The sequence below is a fragment of the Lethenteron reissneri genome, chromosome 24 (genome assembly GCF_015708825.2).
Source record: "Lethenteron reissneri isolate LAM-NWPU_2019-01 chromosome 24, ASM1570882v1, whole genome shotgun sequence".
Lineage (NCBI taxonomy): Eukaryota > Metazoa > Chordata > Hyperoartia > Petromyzontiformes > Petromyzontidae > Lethenteron > Lethenteron reissneri.
In genome coordinates this window covers 20,128,155-20,143,705 of record NC_083802.1, presented here as the reverse complement: position 1 = coordinate 20,143,705, position 15,551 = coordinate 20,128,155, and the positions used below count along the sequence as shown (strand labels likewise).

Here is a 15,551-nt window from a genome sequence, read left to right as displayed (position 1 = left end):
ATACACAGACTCATAAACACTCCACACACACAGACTCATACATACTCCAAACACACACACTCCACTCCAAATGCACACTCTCAAACACACACACGCCACACACACACACGCCACACACATGCACAGACGGTGCACATTATACATGCTCCCTATACATTCACATGACGGGAGCCAGTCTGTCCACACGTCAACCAGTGCTAACGTCCCAGAAAGGTGGTGCTGATTGTATCGACCCGGGAAGGGATGATTGTTTGAGTTCGCGGCGCTGAGATGGACGAGTGGTGGTGGGGGATTGGGAGAGCGCAGACGGAGGGAAGTGAAGAAGGGGGAGAGAGCGATGGGAGGGACGAGGAGGGGAATGGGAGAGTTGTGAGAATTGGGAGTTGGGGAGGAGGGAGACAAAGGGTGAGTGAGGGGAGCGGTGTGAGAGCGGGGGAGGGGTGATAGAGACGGGTGCTGGGGTCGAGGGAGAGAGGGAGGGGAGAGTGGGAGTGGAGTGGGAGGGGAGAGTGGAAGGGGAGAGGGAGTGGAGAGGGAGGCTATAGAGAGAGGAGCTCCTCCTCTCTCTGTGACTCCGTCCCGCCCTCAGTCCACGGAGCTACGCCGAGCGGAGTGCCTCGCTCTCCTCGCTCGCTCGCTCCCCCAGCCACCATCTCTCCCCAACGCCGTCTCTCCCCAGCGCCATCTCTCCCCAACGCCGTCTCCCCGCTGTCTCCGCTGTCTCCCCCGCGGGGTCCCCGCTGGTCCCGAGGCGTGCCCGCGGCCCCCCCGGGCCGGGCTGCATGGACGGGCATGGGGATCCGCGCCTGCCCGCGCCTCGCACCCCCCGTCCTCATCCTGTGCCTCGTCGCCGCGCTCTCGCGCCCAGGTACGACTCGACACATACACTCCACACACACTCCACACACTCCAAACACTCCACACACACTCCACACACACACACTCCACACACTCCAAACACTCCACACACACTCCACACACACTCCACACACACTCCCCACACACTCCACACACACACACTCCCCACACACTCCACACTCTCCCCCACACTCCCCCCACACTCCACACTCGCCCCACACTCCCCCACACTCCCCCCACACACACTCCCCATACACTCCCCACACTCCACACACACTCCCCCCACACTCCACACTCTCCACACACTCCACACACACTCCCCACAACACACTCCAAACATTCCCTCCACACTCCACACTCTCCACACACTCCACACACACTCCCCCCACACTCCACACTCTCCACACACTCCACACACACTCCCCACACACACTCCAAACATTCCCTCCACACTCCACACTCTCCACACACTCCACACACACTCCCCCCACACTCCACACACACTCCCTTCTCTCCCACACAATCCCCACACACTCCCCCCACACTCCCCACACACACCCCACACACTCCCCCCACACTTCCCCCACACTCCCCCCACACACTCCCCCACTCCACACACACTCCCCACACACACTCCCCACACTCTCCCCACACTCCCCACACTCCACACACTCCCCACCACTCCCCAACACTCCACACTCCACACACTCCCCCCACACTCCCACACTCTCCCCACACTCCCCCAACTCCACACACACTCCCCCCACACTCCACACTCTCCCCACACTCCCCACACTCCCCCACACTCCCCCACACTCCCCCACACTCCCCCCACACACACTCCACACACTCCCCCACACACTCCCCACACTCCACACACTCCCCCCACACTCCCCACACACTCCCCACACTCCCCCCACACTCCCCCCACACTCCCCCCACACTCCCCCCACACTCCCCCCACACTCCCCCCACACACACTCCACACACTCCCCCCACACACTCCCCACACTCCACACACTCCCCCCACACTCCCCACACTCCCCCACACTCCCCCCACACACTCCCCACACTCCACACTCTCCCCACACTCCCCACACTCCCCCCACACACACTCCACACACACTCCACACACTCCCCAAACTCCACACACACTCCCCCCACACTCCACACTCTCCACATACTCCACACACACTCCCCACACACACTCCCCACACACACTACCCACACACAACTCCCCACAACACTCCCCCCACACTCCACACCACTCCCCCACACTCTCCCCCACACTCCCCTCTCTCCCCACACACTCCCACACTCCCACACACTCCCCTCTCTCCCCACACTCCCCACCACACTCCCCATCTCTCCACACTCGTCCCCACACACTCCCCACACACTCCCCACACACTCCCCTCTCTCCCCACAAACACTCCCCTCTCTCTCCCCACACACTCCCCTCTCTCCCCCAACTCCCCACACTCCCCACACACTCCCCTCTCGCCCCACATCTCCCTCCCCACACACTCCCCACACACTCCCCACACACTCCCCTCTCCCCACACTCCCCACCACTCCCCCACACACTCCCCTCTCTCCCCACACTCTCGCCCCACACTCACCCTCTCTCCCCACCTCCCCACACACTCCCTCTCTCCCCACACTCTCCCCACACACTCCCCTCTCTCCCCACACTATCCCCACACACTCCCCACACACTCCCCTCTCTCCCCACACTCCCCACACTCCCCACACACTCCCCTCCTCTCCCCACACTCTCCCCACACACTCCCCTCTCTCCCCACACTCCCCACACCACTCCCCTCTCTCCCCCACACTCTCCCCACACACTCCCCACACACTCCCCACACTCTCCCCACACACTCCCCACACACTCCCCACACAACTCCCCTCTCTCCCCACACTCTCCCCCACACTCTCCCCACACTCTCCCCACAGCACTCCCCACACACTCCCCACACACACTCCCCACACTACTCCTCACACTCTCCACACACTCCACACACACTCCACACACACTCCCCACACTCTCCCCCACACTCCCCCACACTCCCCCCACACACACTCCACACACACTCCACACACACTCCCCAAACTCCACACACACTCCCCCCACACTCCACACTCTCCACATACTCCACACACACTCCCACACACACTCCACACACACTCCCACAAACACTCCCCCCACACTCCACACACACTCCCCCACACTCTCCCCACACTCCCCTCTCTCCCCACACACTCCCCCACACTCCCCCACACACTCCCCTCTCTCCCACACTCCCCACACACTCCCCTCTCTCCCCACACCTCTCCCCACACACTCCCACACACTCCCCACACACTTCCCCCTCTCTCCCCACACCTCCACCTCTCTCTCCCACACTCCCACACTCCCCACACACTCCCCTCTCTCCCCACCACTCTCCCCACTACACTCCCCACACACTCCCCACACACTCCCCACACACTCCCCACACACTCCCCTCTCTCCCCACACTCCCCACACTCCCCACACACTCCCCTCTCTCCCACACTCTCACCACACACCTCCCCTCTCTCCCCACACTCCCCACACACTCCCCTCTCTCCCCACACTCTCCCACACACAACTCCCTCTCTCCCCACACTCTCCCCACACACTCCCCCACACTCCCTCTCCCCACACTCCCCACACACTCCCCTCTCTCCCCACACTCTCCCCACACACTCCCCTCTCTCCCCACACTCCCCACACACTCCCCTCTCTCCCCACACTCTCCCCCACACTCTCCCCACACACTCCCCACACACTCCCCACACACTCCCCCACTCTCCCCACACACTCCCCACACTCCCCACACACTCCCCTCTCTCCCCACACTCTCCCCACACTCTCCCCACACTCTCCCCACACACTCCCCACACACTCCCCACACACTCCCCACACACTCCCCACACTCTCCACACACTCTCCACACACTCCACACACACTCCCCTCTCTATCTCCCCACACTCTCCCCACACTCCCACACACTCCGCACACTCTCCAACACTCCCCTGGTCACGACTCTCCCTTCCTGCTCTCCCTACTCTCCCCTCGCGTTCTCACAAGCACAGACGCTCTGCCCGACTCTCCCTGCGCTCTCCATCACTCCACTGCACTCTCACACAGATTCGGCCACAGACTCCCTCCATGACACCCGAACCATCTCTCTCCTCGTGTCGACTCCCCAAAGCCCCCTCCCCCCGCGTCCACACTCTCCCCACACTCCCCACACTCTCCCCACACTCCCCCCACACTCTCCTGCACGCCCGACTCTCTCCTACTCCCCGCGCTCTGTGACACTCAACTACAGCGGACTTCAACTCCCTCCCAACACTCATCCCACTCCCCACGGTGTTCCACGCACTCTCCCCGTCCACTCCCCACGGTGTTCCACGCACTCTCCCCGTCCACTCCACACGGTGTTCCACGCACTCTCCCCGTCCACTCCACACGGTGTTCCACGCACTCTCCCCGTCCACTCCACACGGTGTTCCACGCACTCTCCCCGTCCACTCCCCACGGTGTTCCACGCACTCTCCCCGTCCACTCCCCACGGTGTTCCACGCACTCTCCCCGTCCACTCCCCACGTGTTCCACGCACTCTCCCCGTCCACTCCCACCTGTTCCACGCACTCTCCCCGTCCACTCCCCACGGTGTTCCACGCACTCTCCCCGTCCACTCCCCACGGTGTTCCACGCACTCTCCCCGTCCACTCCACACGGTGTTCCACGCACTCTCCCCCGTCCACTCCACACGGTGTTCCACGCACTCTCCCCGTCCACTCCCCACGGTGTTCCACCACGCACTCTCCCCGTCCACTCCACTCCACAGGTGTTCCACGCACTCTCCCGTCCACTCCCCACGGTGTTCCACGCACTCTCCCCGTCCACTCCCCACGGTGTTCCACGCACTCTCCCCGTCCACTCCACCGGTGTTCCACGCACTCTCCCGTCTCCGTCCTCCCCACAGTGTTCCACGCACTCTCCCCGTCCTCCCCACGGTGTTCCACGCACTCTCCCCGTCCACTCCCACGGTGTTCCACGCACTCTCCCCGTCCACTCCCCACGGTGTTCCACGCACTCTCCCCGTCCACTCCCCACGGTGTTCCACGCACTCTCCCCGTCCACTCCCCACGGTGTTCCACGCACTCTCCCCGTCCACTCCCCACGGTGTTCCACGCACTCTCCCCGTCCACTCCCCACGGTGTTCCACGCACTCTCCCCGTCCACTCCCCACGGTGTTCCACGCACTCTCCCCGTCCACTCCCCACGGTGTTCCACGCACTCTCCCGCACTCTGCCGTGTCCTCGTGCGCCAGTCCCGGGACCAATGGGTCCGCTCGGCTCCCTCCCAGTCCCCCGGCCCGAACCCCCCCCCCCGTGGAACTGTGACCGCTGGATCCCTCTCACCCCCTCGCTCCTCTCTCACCCCTCGCCCCCCCCTCAGTCTCGTCGCAGTGCCGCATCCTCAAGTGTAACTCCGAGTTCGTGTCCGCCTCGTCCGGCCCCGCGGGCCCCGGGGTCCCGGCGGAGCGGGCCCGGCTGTGCGCCGCGCTGCGGGCCTACGCGCAGTGCACGCGGCAGACGGCCGCGGCCTGCAGGGGGGACCTGGCCTTCCACTCGGCCGTCCACGGCATCTCCGACCTCATGGCCCAGCACGGCTGCGCCAGGGACGGGCCGACGCCCGGCAGCCGCGTCAGGGGCCCCCAGGGCCAGCGGCCGGAGCACGGAGTCGAGCAGCGGGTCCCGGCGCCCTGCGGCCTCTCCCAGCACTACCACCATCAGCAGCAGCATCAATATCAACATCAGCAGCAGCAGCAGGAAGGGCAACAAGGACCGGTGGCTTCGACGGGCGGTAGGCGAGGAGGGGGGGGAGGAGGGTCGTCGTCGGGTCCCCGCGAGGATGTGACCGGGGCCCGAGGGGCCGTGCACTGCGCCGTGTTCGGCGACCCCCACGTGCGCACCTTCAGGGACGAGACGCACACGTGCCGTGCCCGGGGGGCCTGGCCCCTGGTGGACACCAGGGCCCTGGTGGTGCAGGCCACGCATGCTCCCGCGGGGCCCGGCTCCAGCGCCACAGTCCTCAGCAAGGTGAGCCGCTTGTGCTGGACCCACGTGGCACCACCACCACCACTACCACCACCACCACTACCACCACCACCACTACCACCACCACCACTACCACCACCACCACTACCACCACCACTACCACCAACACCACCACCACTACTACCACCACCACCACTACCACCACCACCACTACCACCACTACCCACTACCACCACTACCACTACCACCACCACTACCACCACCACTACCACCACCACCACTACCACCACCACCACTACCACCACCCACTACTACCACTACCACCACCACCACTACCACCACCACTACCACCAACACCACCACACGCGGCCCGAGCGGGAGGAGGTGGCCCTGCCCTGCAGAAGTTGCCCTCCAGGCCTCGGCTCCGTTGTCCTGTGGCCCAGTCCCACGCTGGCACCGCGCAACGAGCAGTCGTGGATGTAGCAGCAGCGACGCGCTGTGATGGGGGGGGGGGTAGGAGAAGAGTTGTGGATAGATCTCGAGTCGAGGTCACGGTCCGCTATCGTGGAGAGTAACATCTCTGCGTGTGTGGCAGTCCGGGTCAGGGAGCGCGTCAGCAGAGAGAGAGAGATTGGTGTCGATCTGCTGCTGGTCCCCCTTCATAGTAGGGGCGCAGGCTACAGTGGTGTACAGTGCTGTGGGTCGTGTTGGTGGCATGGACACAATCGCCTGACTGTGGCCATGTCTTCAATGTCACATTCATGGCGATGTGCACATCGGCCTGTTGGTGTTCGCATGCGGTTGAAGGTTCCACGGGTGTCTTAGACGAGCAGGAATGTCAAAGCCAGGAGGTGGTGCGGCGATGTTTGGGTCTCAGACGAGGGGGTCACTCTGGACGGCCGCGTTGTTCCACTCTGTTGGCCAGCAGCGATGGGGTCGGGACTTGAGCCGGCGGTGACGAGGCGACGTTGTTGAGCTCTTGGTCGTAGCGATAAGATTCGAGAGTGGTGTTCAGTGTGTCACTGGATGTGGGTGAAGTGGTTCGGGTTCAATGTCGAGTCTGGGGGGGGGGGGTACTCGCTGCACGCTCATAACTTGGGTCAAGTTGACATCGCGCTGCGGTTGGTGTTAGCTAGCGGTGAGTCGATGTTCTAGCAAGGAATGGAGAGCCGGGTTGAGATGAGGGTTAGCGGGTTGGTGGTAGGTTCAGCTGTAGGGGGGTTGTGCAAGTGTGTGTGCGAGTGCCTGCGCCAAACCCAGAGTGGTGGCCACATTCCCTGCGCTGCGCCCAGTGACTGCGCCCGTGACGATGAAGGAGTCTGTGAACCACGAGTCGCGTGTCGTCGCGAGCGCCTCGCACGAACCTCGCCCCGTGGTGTCGCCCCAAACAACGCGGCGAGGACGATGATCTGAGCCGAGCACTCACTGCACCAGTCAACTCCACTTCCCCCCGTGCAGCCTGCCCCAAGGCTGCACGGGGCCCCGCGTGCGCACAAAAGCGTGCGCACAGCAGCGTGCGCACAACAGCGTGCACACAGCAGCGTGCGCACAGCAGCGTGCACACAGCAGCGTGCACACAAAAGCGTGCACACAGCAGCGTGCACACAAAAGCGTGCACACAGCAGCGTGCACACAGCAGCGTGCACACAGCAGCGTGCACACAAAAGCGTGCACACAGCAGCGTGCACACAGCAGCGTGCACACAGCAGCGTGCACACAGCAGCGTGCACACAGCAGCGTGCACACAAAAGCGTGCACACAGCAGCGTGCACACAGCAGCGTGCACACAGCAGCGTGCACACAAAAGCGTGCACACAGCAGCGTGCACACAGCAGCGTGCACACAACAGCGTGCACGCCGCTCTACACACACAACGGCTGTGTTGGCCGCACTTGCACTGCGTTGACAGTGGTGCGCTCCATGCTGGGCCCCGCGTGTGTGTAGCCCGTTGTGTTGAGAGAAACGGTACTTGTGTAAAGGCCAACAACACCTGGGCATGCTGTGTTGACCGGGGGGTGACGGTGTTGCAGGCGGCAACGCGCTGCGTCTCGCTGATGAGCACCGGGAAATGTGAAACCCGAGCCACGGCAGACAGACGCCGGCAAGGCTGCTCTGTGTGTGATGTCGGAATCGTTGGATTTGGTTAAAGCAAACTCCGTGCCCCGTTTGGAGCAACCGGTTGCACAGACGTCCGCGTCTAAACGATTCCGTGGCGTAGCAACCCAAGTTGCGTCAAGAATCGAGTTGATTTCACTGCACACACACACACGTTTACACACACACACGTGTACACACACACACACGTTTACACACACACGTGTACACACACACGTTTACACACACACGTGTACACACACACACGTGTGTGTGTACACGGCAGTGTTGCAGCAAGTAACTCGCGCTGGGGTGTGCAGAGTGTACACTGTAGCAGTTTCATTGTTTTTGCGCAAAGCTACTGGATGTGTCGCACATAAACTGTGTACGTGTTGTGTACGATCGGGGGTTACACGCGTGTACACGGCGCGGTAGCGTCTACATAATGCAGTACACGTACACGCGCATGAATTGCACAACTTAATTATGTACGGTACTGAAATACACTGAAAACGTGCACTAGATACTGTACAAACACACGTGCAAATACAGTGCGCGCGTGTGTAATCCCCCATTAGGGTGGCTCTGATGGTGGTGATGGTGCGGTCACTCTCGTCCGCTCTGCGTGTGGCGCAGCGTCGGTGACGAATATCTGAACGAGTCCTGGGGCGTCTCCTAGGTCGACTCGGCCTTAAAAATAATGTTTGGTGCGGTGTGAAAATATCAGCATTGGGGAGACAAAGGCGGCCGGGCGTGGTATTGGCCCCACCCGCTCGTGTGCCGTGCCGGCCTTCATAGGTGCTCGCGAACAGCACTTGCCCCAACAGTGTTATGGCTATACGGGGGATCTTTGTCTTTGTGTTCTGTACATGGTATACAGTATATATATAGGGTGTATAAAATGCAAAGCATTTGCCCCAACAGTCTGGTAATGATATACGGGGATCTTTGTTTTTGTTATATATAGTACAGGATGCATAAGCAGCTGTGCGCGTGTGTCTAATCTGAAGCCTGCGAGTTTGCATCCCGTTGGGTAGTTGACGCAGCCCATCATCCCTCGGGGGTCAATAAAATTACTACCACTTAGTGGACAAATAAACAGTCGTGCTTCTTTCGAGAGACTGACCCCTGCCAGAGGAATGTGGAGCTTCCAGCATGGGAGATGAGTGATGGGAAACCACCTTGCCCAGGATCCATAGCACATGTGGAGTGGTGATTCCTCCTAACCTAAATTTGCAAAAATGTTTTGACACCGTTGCTGAACACAGGGCCGAAGGCTCCAAAACGTCAAACGGCCAAAGGAAAGACGCAGAACTCGACAATATACATCTCCAGTTTCACTGCAAGTGCTTTGAGCAACTGGTCACCATAGTCCTCGGAATCCAGAAGCCCACAGGGGCCAGGGACCACTCGGTGACGGGTCCCTGATGGCCGGCACCCCACAGACCTGGCCAGGCAGGTCATCCCAGAAGCTGGGGTCCCGAGAGAACTGGGGTCCGTGTTACTCGGTGGACACTCTTTTAAAGGCCATTGATCCTCCCTGAAGGTCAGGGTCTGCTAGAATCCGAGGATGTGGGAGACTGGGGTCGAGGCCTCGCCGCGGCCCCCCTCCTGCGTCACTCCGTGACCTCTCGTGAAATGCCGACGGTCCCCGGTACCCCCCCCCCCCCCCCGTAGTCTCTCAAGTTGCGGCGTTTGGCCCTGGGGCGCCCGCCGGGGCTCCAACCCCGCTCGGCACGGGCGCGCGGCCTACCAGCTGTCGGCGTGCTCCTCCTCGCTACGCGCGGCACTTTAAATCGCGCCGGCGGCCCCCCTTCCACAGCCATTGCACGGGTGAATCATTACAGCCGTGCCTTAAAGAAGGGGGTAGGGAGTTCCAAAGTTTCAGACGGCCACCCTCCATTTGAAGAAAATAATTTGTATTCGTCAACAAGTGTCCCATGGATAGCCTGACCCCCACCATGAGAATGTCGAATTTTCATCACTGGCTTGGGGGGGGGGGGGGCACCCTTGTCGTTGTGCGTGGTCCTATTACTTGTTTGAGCAGGAATCTCAAGGTGTGAACACCATGGTGTGTTTCTGGACTGGATCCTAGAGGTACTGTCTGCAAATCTCGTGTTTGTGTACATTTGTGTGTGGTGCCAGTTGTTAGGGTTAAGCATTAACCATTGTAATGATTTGATGTCTTTACCGTGTAATGTGCCCTTGAGGATTAGGGTTCTGCTTGGGATGTTTGGCCAAAAGTCCAAGATGAAACAGAACGAGTCCCTTGACGGACTGCTCTTTATTTACCACCACCATCGTCTGCATTGCAGCCGTCACACAATCACCGCCACCATCATCATCGCGTCCGTAACCGGTGTCATCCACTCGCTGTTCTCGTGGACGAGGGTTTACGGGAGCCAGCGTGGTGGTGGTGCCGATTGGTTTTGCTCGGTAGGGATGGCGCTCATGAACCGAGATGGGTAATGGAACAGACGGAGGGGACGATGAAAATAATAATGGTGGTGGTGACTGTGAAACTCTTTACGGAACGGTGTAAAGAGTAACCAAAGATAAATCGAGCGGAATAAACGAACGTGCCGCCAAGATGTCAACACCGCCCTGACGTCGGTCACCCCCTACCCCCCCTACCCCCCCCCCCTGCTGGCTGGAGGGATTCCACTGCCTTCGTTATTTTGACGAGGAGATGGCCGCTGCCCCGAACGTTGGCTTTTCACATGACGGTGTTTTCGGTGCTTTTTAGTCTGGGTCTGCGATTCCTACGAGTTTGAGACAACGGGTCTGTGTGAGTTTGTGGGTCTGTGTGATTCCTACGGGGTTGAGACTACCCGGTCTGTGTGAGTGAGTCTGTGGGTCTGTGTAATTCCTACGGGGTTGAGACTACGGGTCTGTGTGAGTGTGAGTCTGTGGGTCTGTGTGATTCCTACGGGGTTGAGACTACGGGTGTGAGTGTGAGTGAGTCTGTGGGTCTGTGTGATTCCTACGGGGTTGAGACTACGGGTCTGTGTGTGAGTGAGTCTGTGGGTCTCTGTGATTCCTACGGGGTTGAGACTACGGGTCTGTGTGAGTGCGAGTCTGTGGGTCTGTGTGATTCCTACAGGTTTGGGTCTGTGTGATTCCTACGGGTTTGAGACTACGGGTGTGAGTGTGAGTCTGTGGGTCTGTGTGATTCCTACAGGGTTGAGACTACGGGTGTGAGTGTGAGTCTGTGGGTCTGTGTGATTCCTACGAGTTTGAGACGACGGGTCTGTGTGAGTGTGAGTCTGTGGGTCTGTGTGATTCCTACGGGGTTGAGACTACGGGTCTGTGTGAGTGTGAGTCTGTGGGTCTGTGTGATTCCTACGGGTTTGAGACTACGGGTGTGAGTGTGAGTCTGTGGGTCTGTGTGATTCCTACGGGGTTGAGACTACGGGTCTGTGTGAGTGCGAATCTGTGGGTGTGTGTGATTCCTACAGGTTTGAGTCTGTGGGTCTGTGTGATTCCTACAGGTTTGAGTCTGTGGGTCTGTGTGATTCCTACAGGTTTGAGTCTGTGGGTCTGTGTGATTCCTACGGGGTTGAGACTACGGGTCTGTGTGTGAGTGTGTTGTTGGGTTTGTGTCAAGACTACAGCGGTGCTGGAGCTGATTCACGAAGTGCGCTTGTTAATTCGCCACTCCCACTGCTCAAAATGTCCCTTGCTCATGGAGGGGGGGGGGCACTGGGACCCCTGACCCCTAGGCCACCCCTCACCCGCGGCTGTTTAGCGAGCGGAATGGCTCAGGTGTTATTTTTACATTTTTTAAAAAGGGCTTCTCGTAAACAGTGTCTGGTGTCGCTGGGTAATGTCAGACATTTCTGCTGCCTGTGCCCAGCGAGGTGGTGGGTCCACGCGCGTTCCGCATACGTGCGCGCACACGTACACACATCAGTATGTGCACACGCACACATACGCACACATACACACACATACACACACGCGCGCTCTATCTCTATAATTATACAGCCCGAGTCACGCGCGTGGGTGACAAGAGCCAATTAACCCGCGCCCGAGTCCTTCCAAAGGTCGCGTGTGAGATTTGATTGGGCCGGGCCGGCGCGGGCAATCAGCTGTGATTGCACGCGACTTGGCACTTCACAAGGCCATCCCACAGCCACGCACACACACAGCCACGCACGCACACATCCACGCACGCACACAGCTACGCACGCACACAGCCACGAATGCACACGCCAGGGGGCTTTGGGTCTGCGGTGGCCGAGCCAGGGACAAGGAGCCGGCACGTGCACACAGCGTGATAAGCAGTCGGGCGCCATCCTCAATCCCCCAGCTCTCCCCTCCCACCTCCTCGCTTTGGCGCTTTCCCAACATGTGGGAGGGAGGGGGAGGGTGGAGATGGTGGGGGAGCAGTGACCCCTGACCATGTTGGTGAGGTCCGACTTGGTTGCATCTCATTGCCTATAAAAGAGGCAGAGTTTGCCCCCTGACTCCAATCCCAACCTGAACCCAGGCGGCCGTGCGTTAGAGAATCGCCAGAGGAGAAGGCCCTCTGCTTCACGCAGGGCCTGGTTGCACAACAATGGCTCATGCTTCCCGATCTCTTCTCCCCGCAGATCACCGTGATCTTCCGCAGCCTCAAGGACTGCGCCGAGCAGAAGGAGTACCAGGCCGAGGCGGGCTCGCTGCCCGCGGCCTTCGTGGACGGCTCTCGTTCGGTGCCCGGCCGCGAGCGCGGGGGCGGAGGAGAGAGCCTGCGCGTGGTGGAGCGGGAGGCGGGCGCGCACGTGGAGATCCAGGCGCGCTACCTGGCCACCACCGTGGTGATCCGCCGCGTGGGCCGCGCCCTCGGCTTCGCCATCCGCATGCCCGAGGCGCTGCTGCTGCAGCCGCACGGAGCAGGGGGCGCCGGCGGTCGCGGGGGGGCGGCCGCCGCGGGGGCCGACGACGGCCCCGGCCTGCAGCTCTGCCAGGACGGTTGCCCCCGCGCCGAGCGCATCGTGGCCGACGTGGACGAGGGGGCTTCCCCGCCGGGGCCCTCGGCGGAGGGGCCCGTAGCTGCCCTCCCATCCTCCCTGGGCCGCGCGGAGGCCGAGGCGGAGTGCGAGCGCGTGCTGCCCGTGCGGGACTTCTACTTCCACGCCTGCGTCTTCGACCTCGTGAGCACGGGTGACGTCAACTTCACGCGCGCCGCCGCGGGGGCCCTGGAGGACGCGCAGGCCATGCTGCAGGCCTCCGAGAGGGCTCACGTGCTGCGCAGGAATAGCGAGCGCAGGAGTGCGGAGTCGGAGGGCTTGGGGCCTTCGCCCGGTAACGGGGCAGGTCCCGGGGTACACGTGGGGAGAAGGCCGCTTGCCGCACTGCTGCTGTTGATGCTGTGTCTCGTGGTGTGAACGACGGGGACAGTTGGAGAAGCGGGAGTTTTCGGGGCCTTCTAGGCCGCCGCAGGAATCGTTGAGTTCTGCCGCAGACCCCGCGGTGGCCAAGCTGGCCTGCTCCGCCCCGCACCTGCTGCGCACCGTCCCCCCGAGCGGCCGAGCACGGCTGCGGTTCCAGGCCCTCGTGTAGCCGGCCCAGAGCAGCCATCGGGGGTCGTCGCCAGGATCCGTGGCGCCATCCCGAACAGACGCAGGGGCCGTGGCTCCGGCCACAGCCCAAGGACGGCGAGCCCCCGGGGCCACGGGCCATGTTGGGCGGCCAGGACTGCCGCCCCCCCCACTCGCACTTTAGCTCCGTGTGACAAAACGCTCTGAATGTGGCATGAGCCGTAACGAGATGAACATGCAAGATTTGTTGAGAGATTCTCTATATTTACAAAGGTCTAAAAGCAAAGTGTGGCGTGTATGGCATGTAGAGTTTAATTGTACAGGCAGTGGATGTATAAAGCAAAACAAACGTGTACATATAATTTATAAACTGAATTTTAACACGTTTAAATTAAAGCGAGCTGCGGTCTGGCCCTGAATTTGTGTGGTCTCTTTTCGCGGTGTACACTGACCAGTGACGTGTGCTACTTTTGTGTGTGAGCACGTGGGTGTGAGCACGTGTGTGTGAGCACGTGGGTGTGTGTGTGTATACGGCTGGAAGTCGCAGGAATTTTCTGTTCGCCTTGTGGTGTGACATGTATGTCCTCTGGCCCCTACAATATTTAACATCTACCACGCAGTTCTAGAAGATTTCCATGGCTATACCAAAGGAATTTCAATTTGGTACATATACAGTGAAAGGTTTATTGATGCGGTCAGGGAATGACTGCCTATTGGTCAATAATGTTACGTATGTCGATAAGTGGGCAGCAATTACCAACTCAGAGTTGGAGATGGGACTGCTGAACCTGGAGTCTGGCCTAAGAGATGGAGCCTTACCATCACCCCGACAAAAAATTTGCACGTAGGTCTGTTCCATGACCTGTCGGCGAGCTTTTGATACTTCACATGACCTCAGTGCACCTGGCCTGGCACAGGCGCTGTGGTGACATCACTGCTACTTTGTGGCGAACGGCGGCTATTGTGTACACGTGTGTGCATATGTGCGTCTCCTATCGCACACGAGGGTGTTATTAAGAAGTAGGAGATATCTCGGTTTATTCGAGTCGACATTTATCCAAGTAAGTTGAGTAACTTTCCACTCCAAACCCAACATCGACTCTTGTGGCCGCTGCGGTCGTCGTGCATGTGGTGTTACAACTGAGATCAGATGATCAGATAAAACAATGAGACTAGTTTTATCGATGGTGGCGTCTTTCATGCAAATTTACTCCTTTCACAATCACCGACGATCCACAGACGATAATTGGACGGCAGCAGCAACCAGGTGGAGAGTCGGTGCCAATTTACCAAGCTCTGCGGTCCTCAATATATCAAGATGTTTTCGGCCAATTCACGAGTGTTTATAGATGTGGGAGGAAACCGGAGCGCCCAGAGAAAACCCACGCCTGGGAGAAGCCATCGATCGCTTCGGGAGTCGGTTACAGGCAGCCGCGGTGCAGCACACGGCTGCCTGGCGCGGTCACGCGTTGCTTAAACTCATCCACTGGTCCTAAATTCAGATGACTTTACAACCCTGTACAAGCTCCTGCTGGATGAGAGCCGTGTCGGTCACTGGTTGATTTGACGAGTTGTCCACGCTGGCCAGTGCGGGTTGGAGGAAGGAGCCGGCAAGGGGAGGCCAGGACCCATTCGGTTATCACCCGCCCCTGATGTTCGCCGTGGCTGGGAATTGAACCCGGTCGCTGGGTTCCATAGGATGCAGTGCGCGCATCATCACTGCACCCCATATGCAAAAGTAAGATGATATATAAACGATGTTTGCATGCATTATGTTATCCTGTTTGTGAGCTAGATATTGTTTGGTAAAACGGCGTATACATTTGAATCCGTCCTATCAGTTAAACGCCGCTTATCTGACTAAAAAGGTGAATTGAAAACTACCCGTCGTCAACAACGCTGGGATCATCTCACGTGAGCTCGGCGCCACCGCGTGGATGCTCCACGTCGCTGCTGCTATGAAGACCCCACGTG

General features: G+C 60.0%; 1 protein-coding gene across 1 annotated transcript; it reads left to right on the top strand.

The window, feature by feature from the left end:
- Positions 1-565: 565 nt before the first annotated feature.
- On the top strand, positions 566-13,988 carry LOC133346784 (repulsive guidance molecule A-like). The gene is made up of 3 exons (XM_061558660.1): positions 566-868; positions 5,357-6,000; positions 12,648-13,988. Exons 1-3 carry the CDS (start codon positions 793-795, stop codon positions 13,422-13,424), a joined length of 1,497 nt encoding a protein of 498 aa, XP_061414644.1. The 5' UTR covers positions 566-792; the 3' UTR covers positions 13,425-13,988.
- Positions 13,989-15,551: the final 1,563 nt, after the last annotated feature.

Bases quoted from the DNA above. Each gene is read 5' to 3' on its own strand.
- LOC133346784 (XM_061558660.1), top strand. From the start codon at position 793: ATGGGGATCCGCGCCTGCCCGCGCCTCGCACCCCCCGTCCTCATCCTG. The intron at 869-5,356 runs GTACGACTCGAC...CCCCCCCCTCAG, and splicing joins CGCCGCGCTCTCGCGCCCAG to TCTCGTCGCAGTGCCGCATC. The intron at 6,001-12,647 runs GTGAGCCGCTTG...TTCTCCCCGCAG, and splicing joins GCGCCACAGTCCTCAGCAAG to ATCACCGTGATCTTCCGCAG.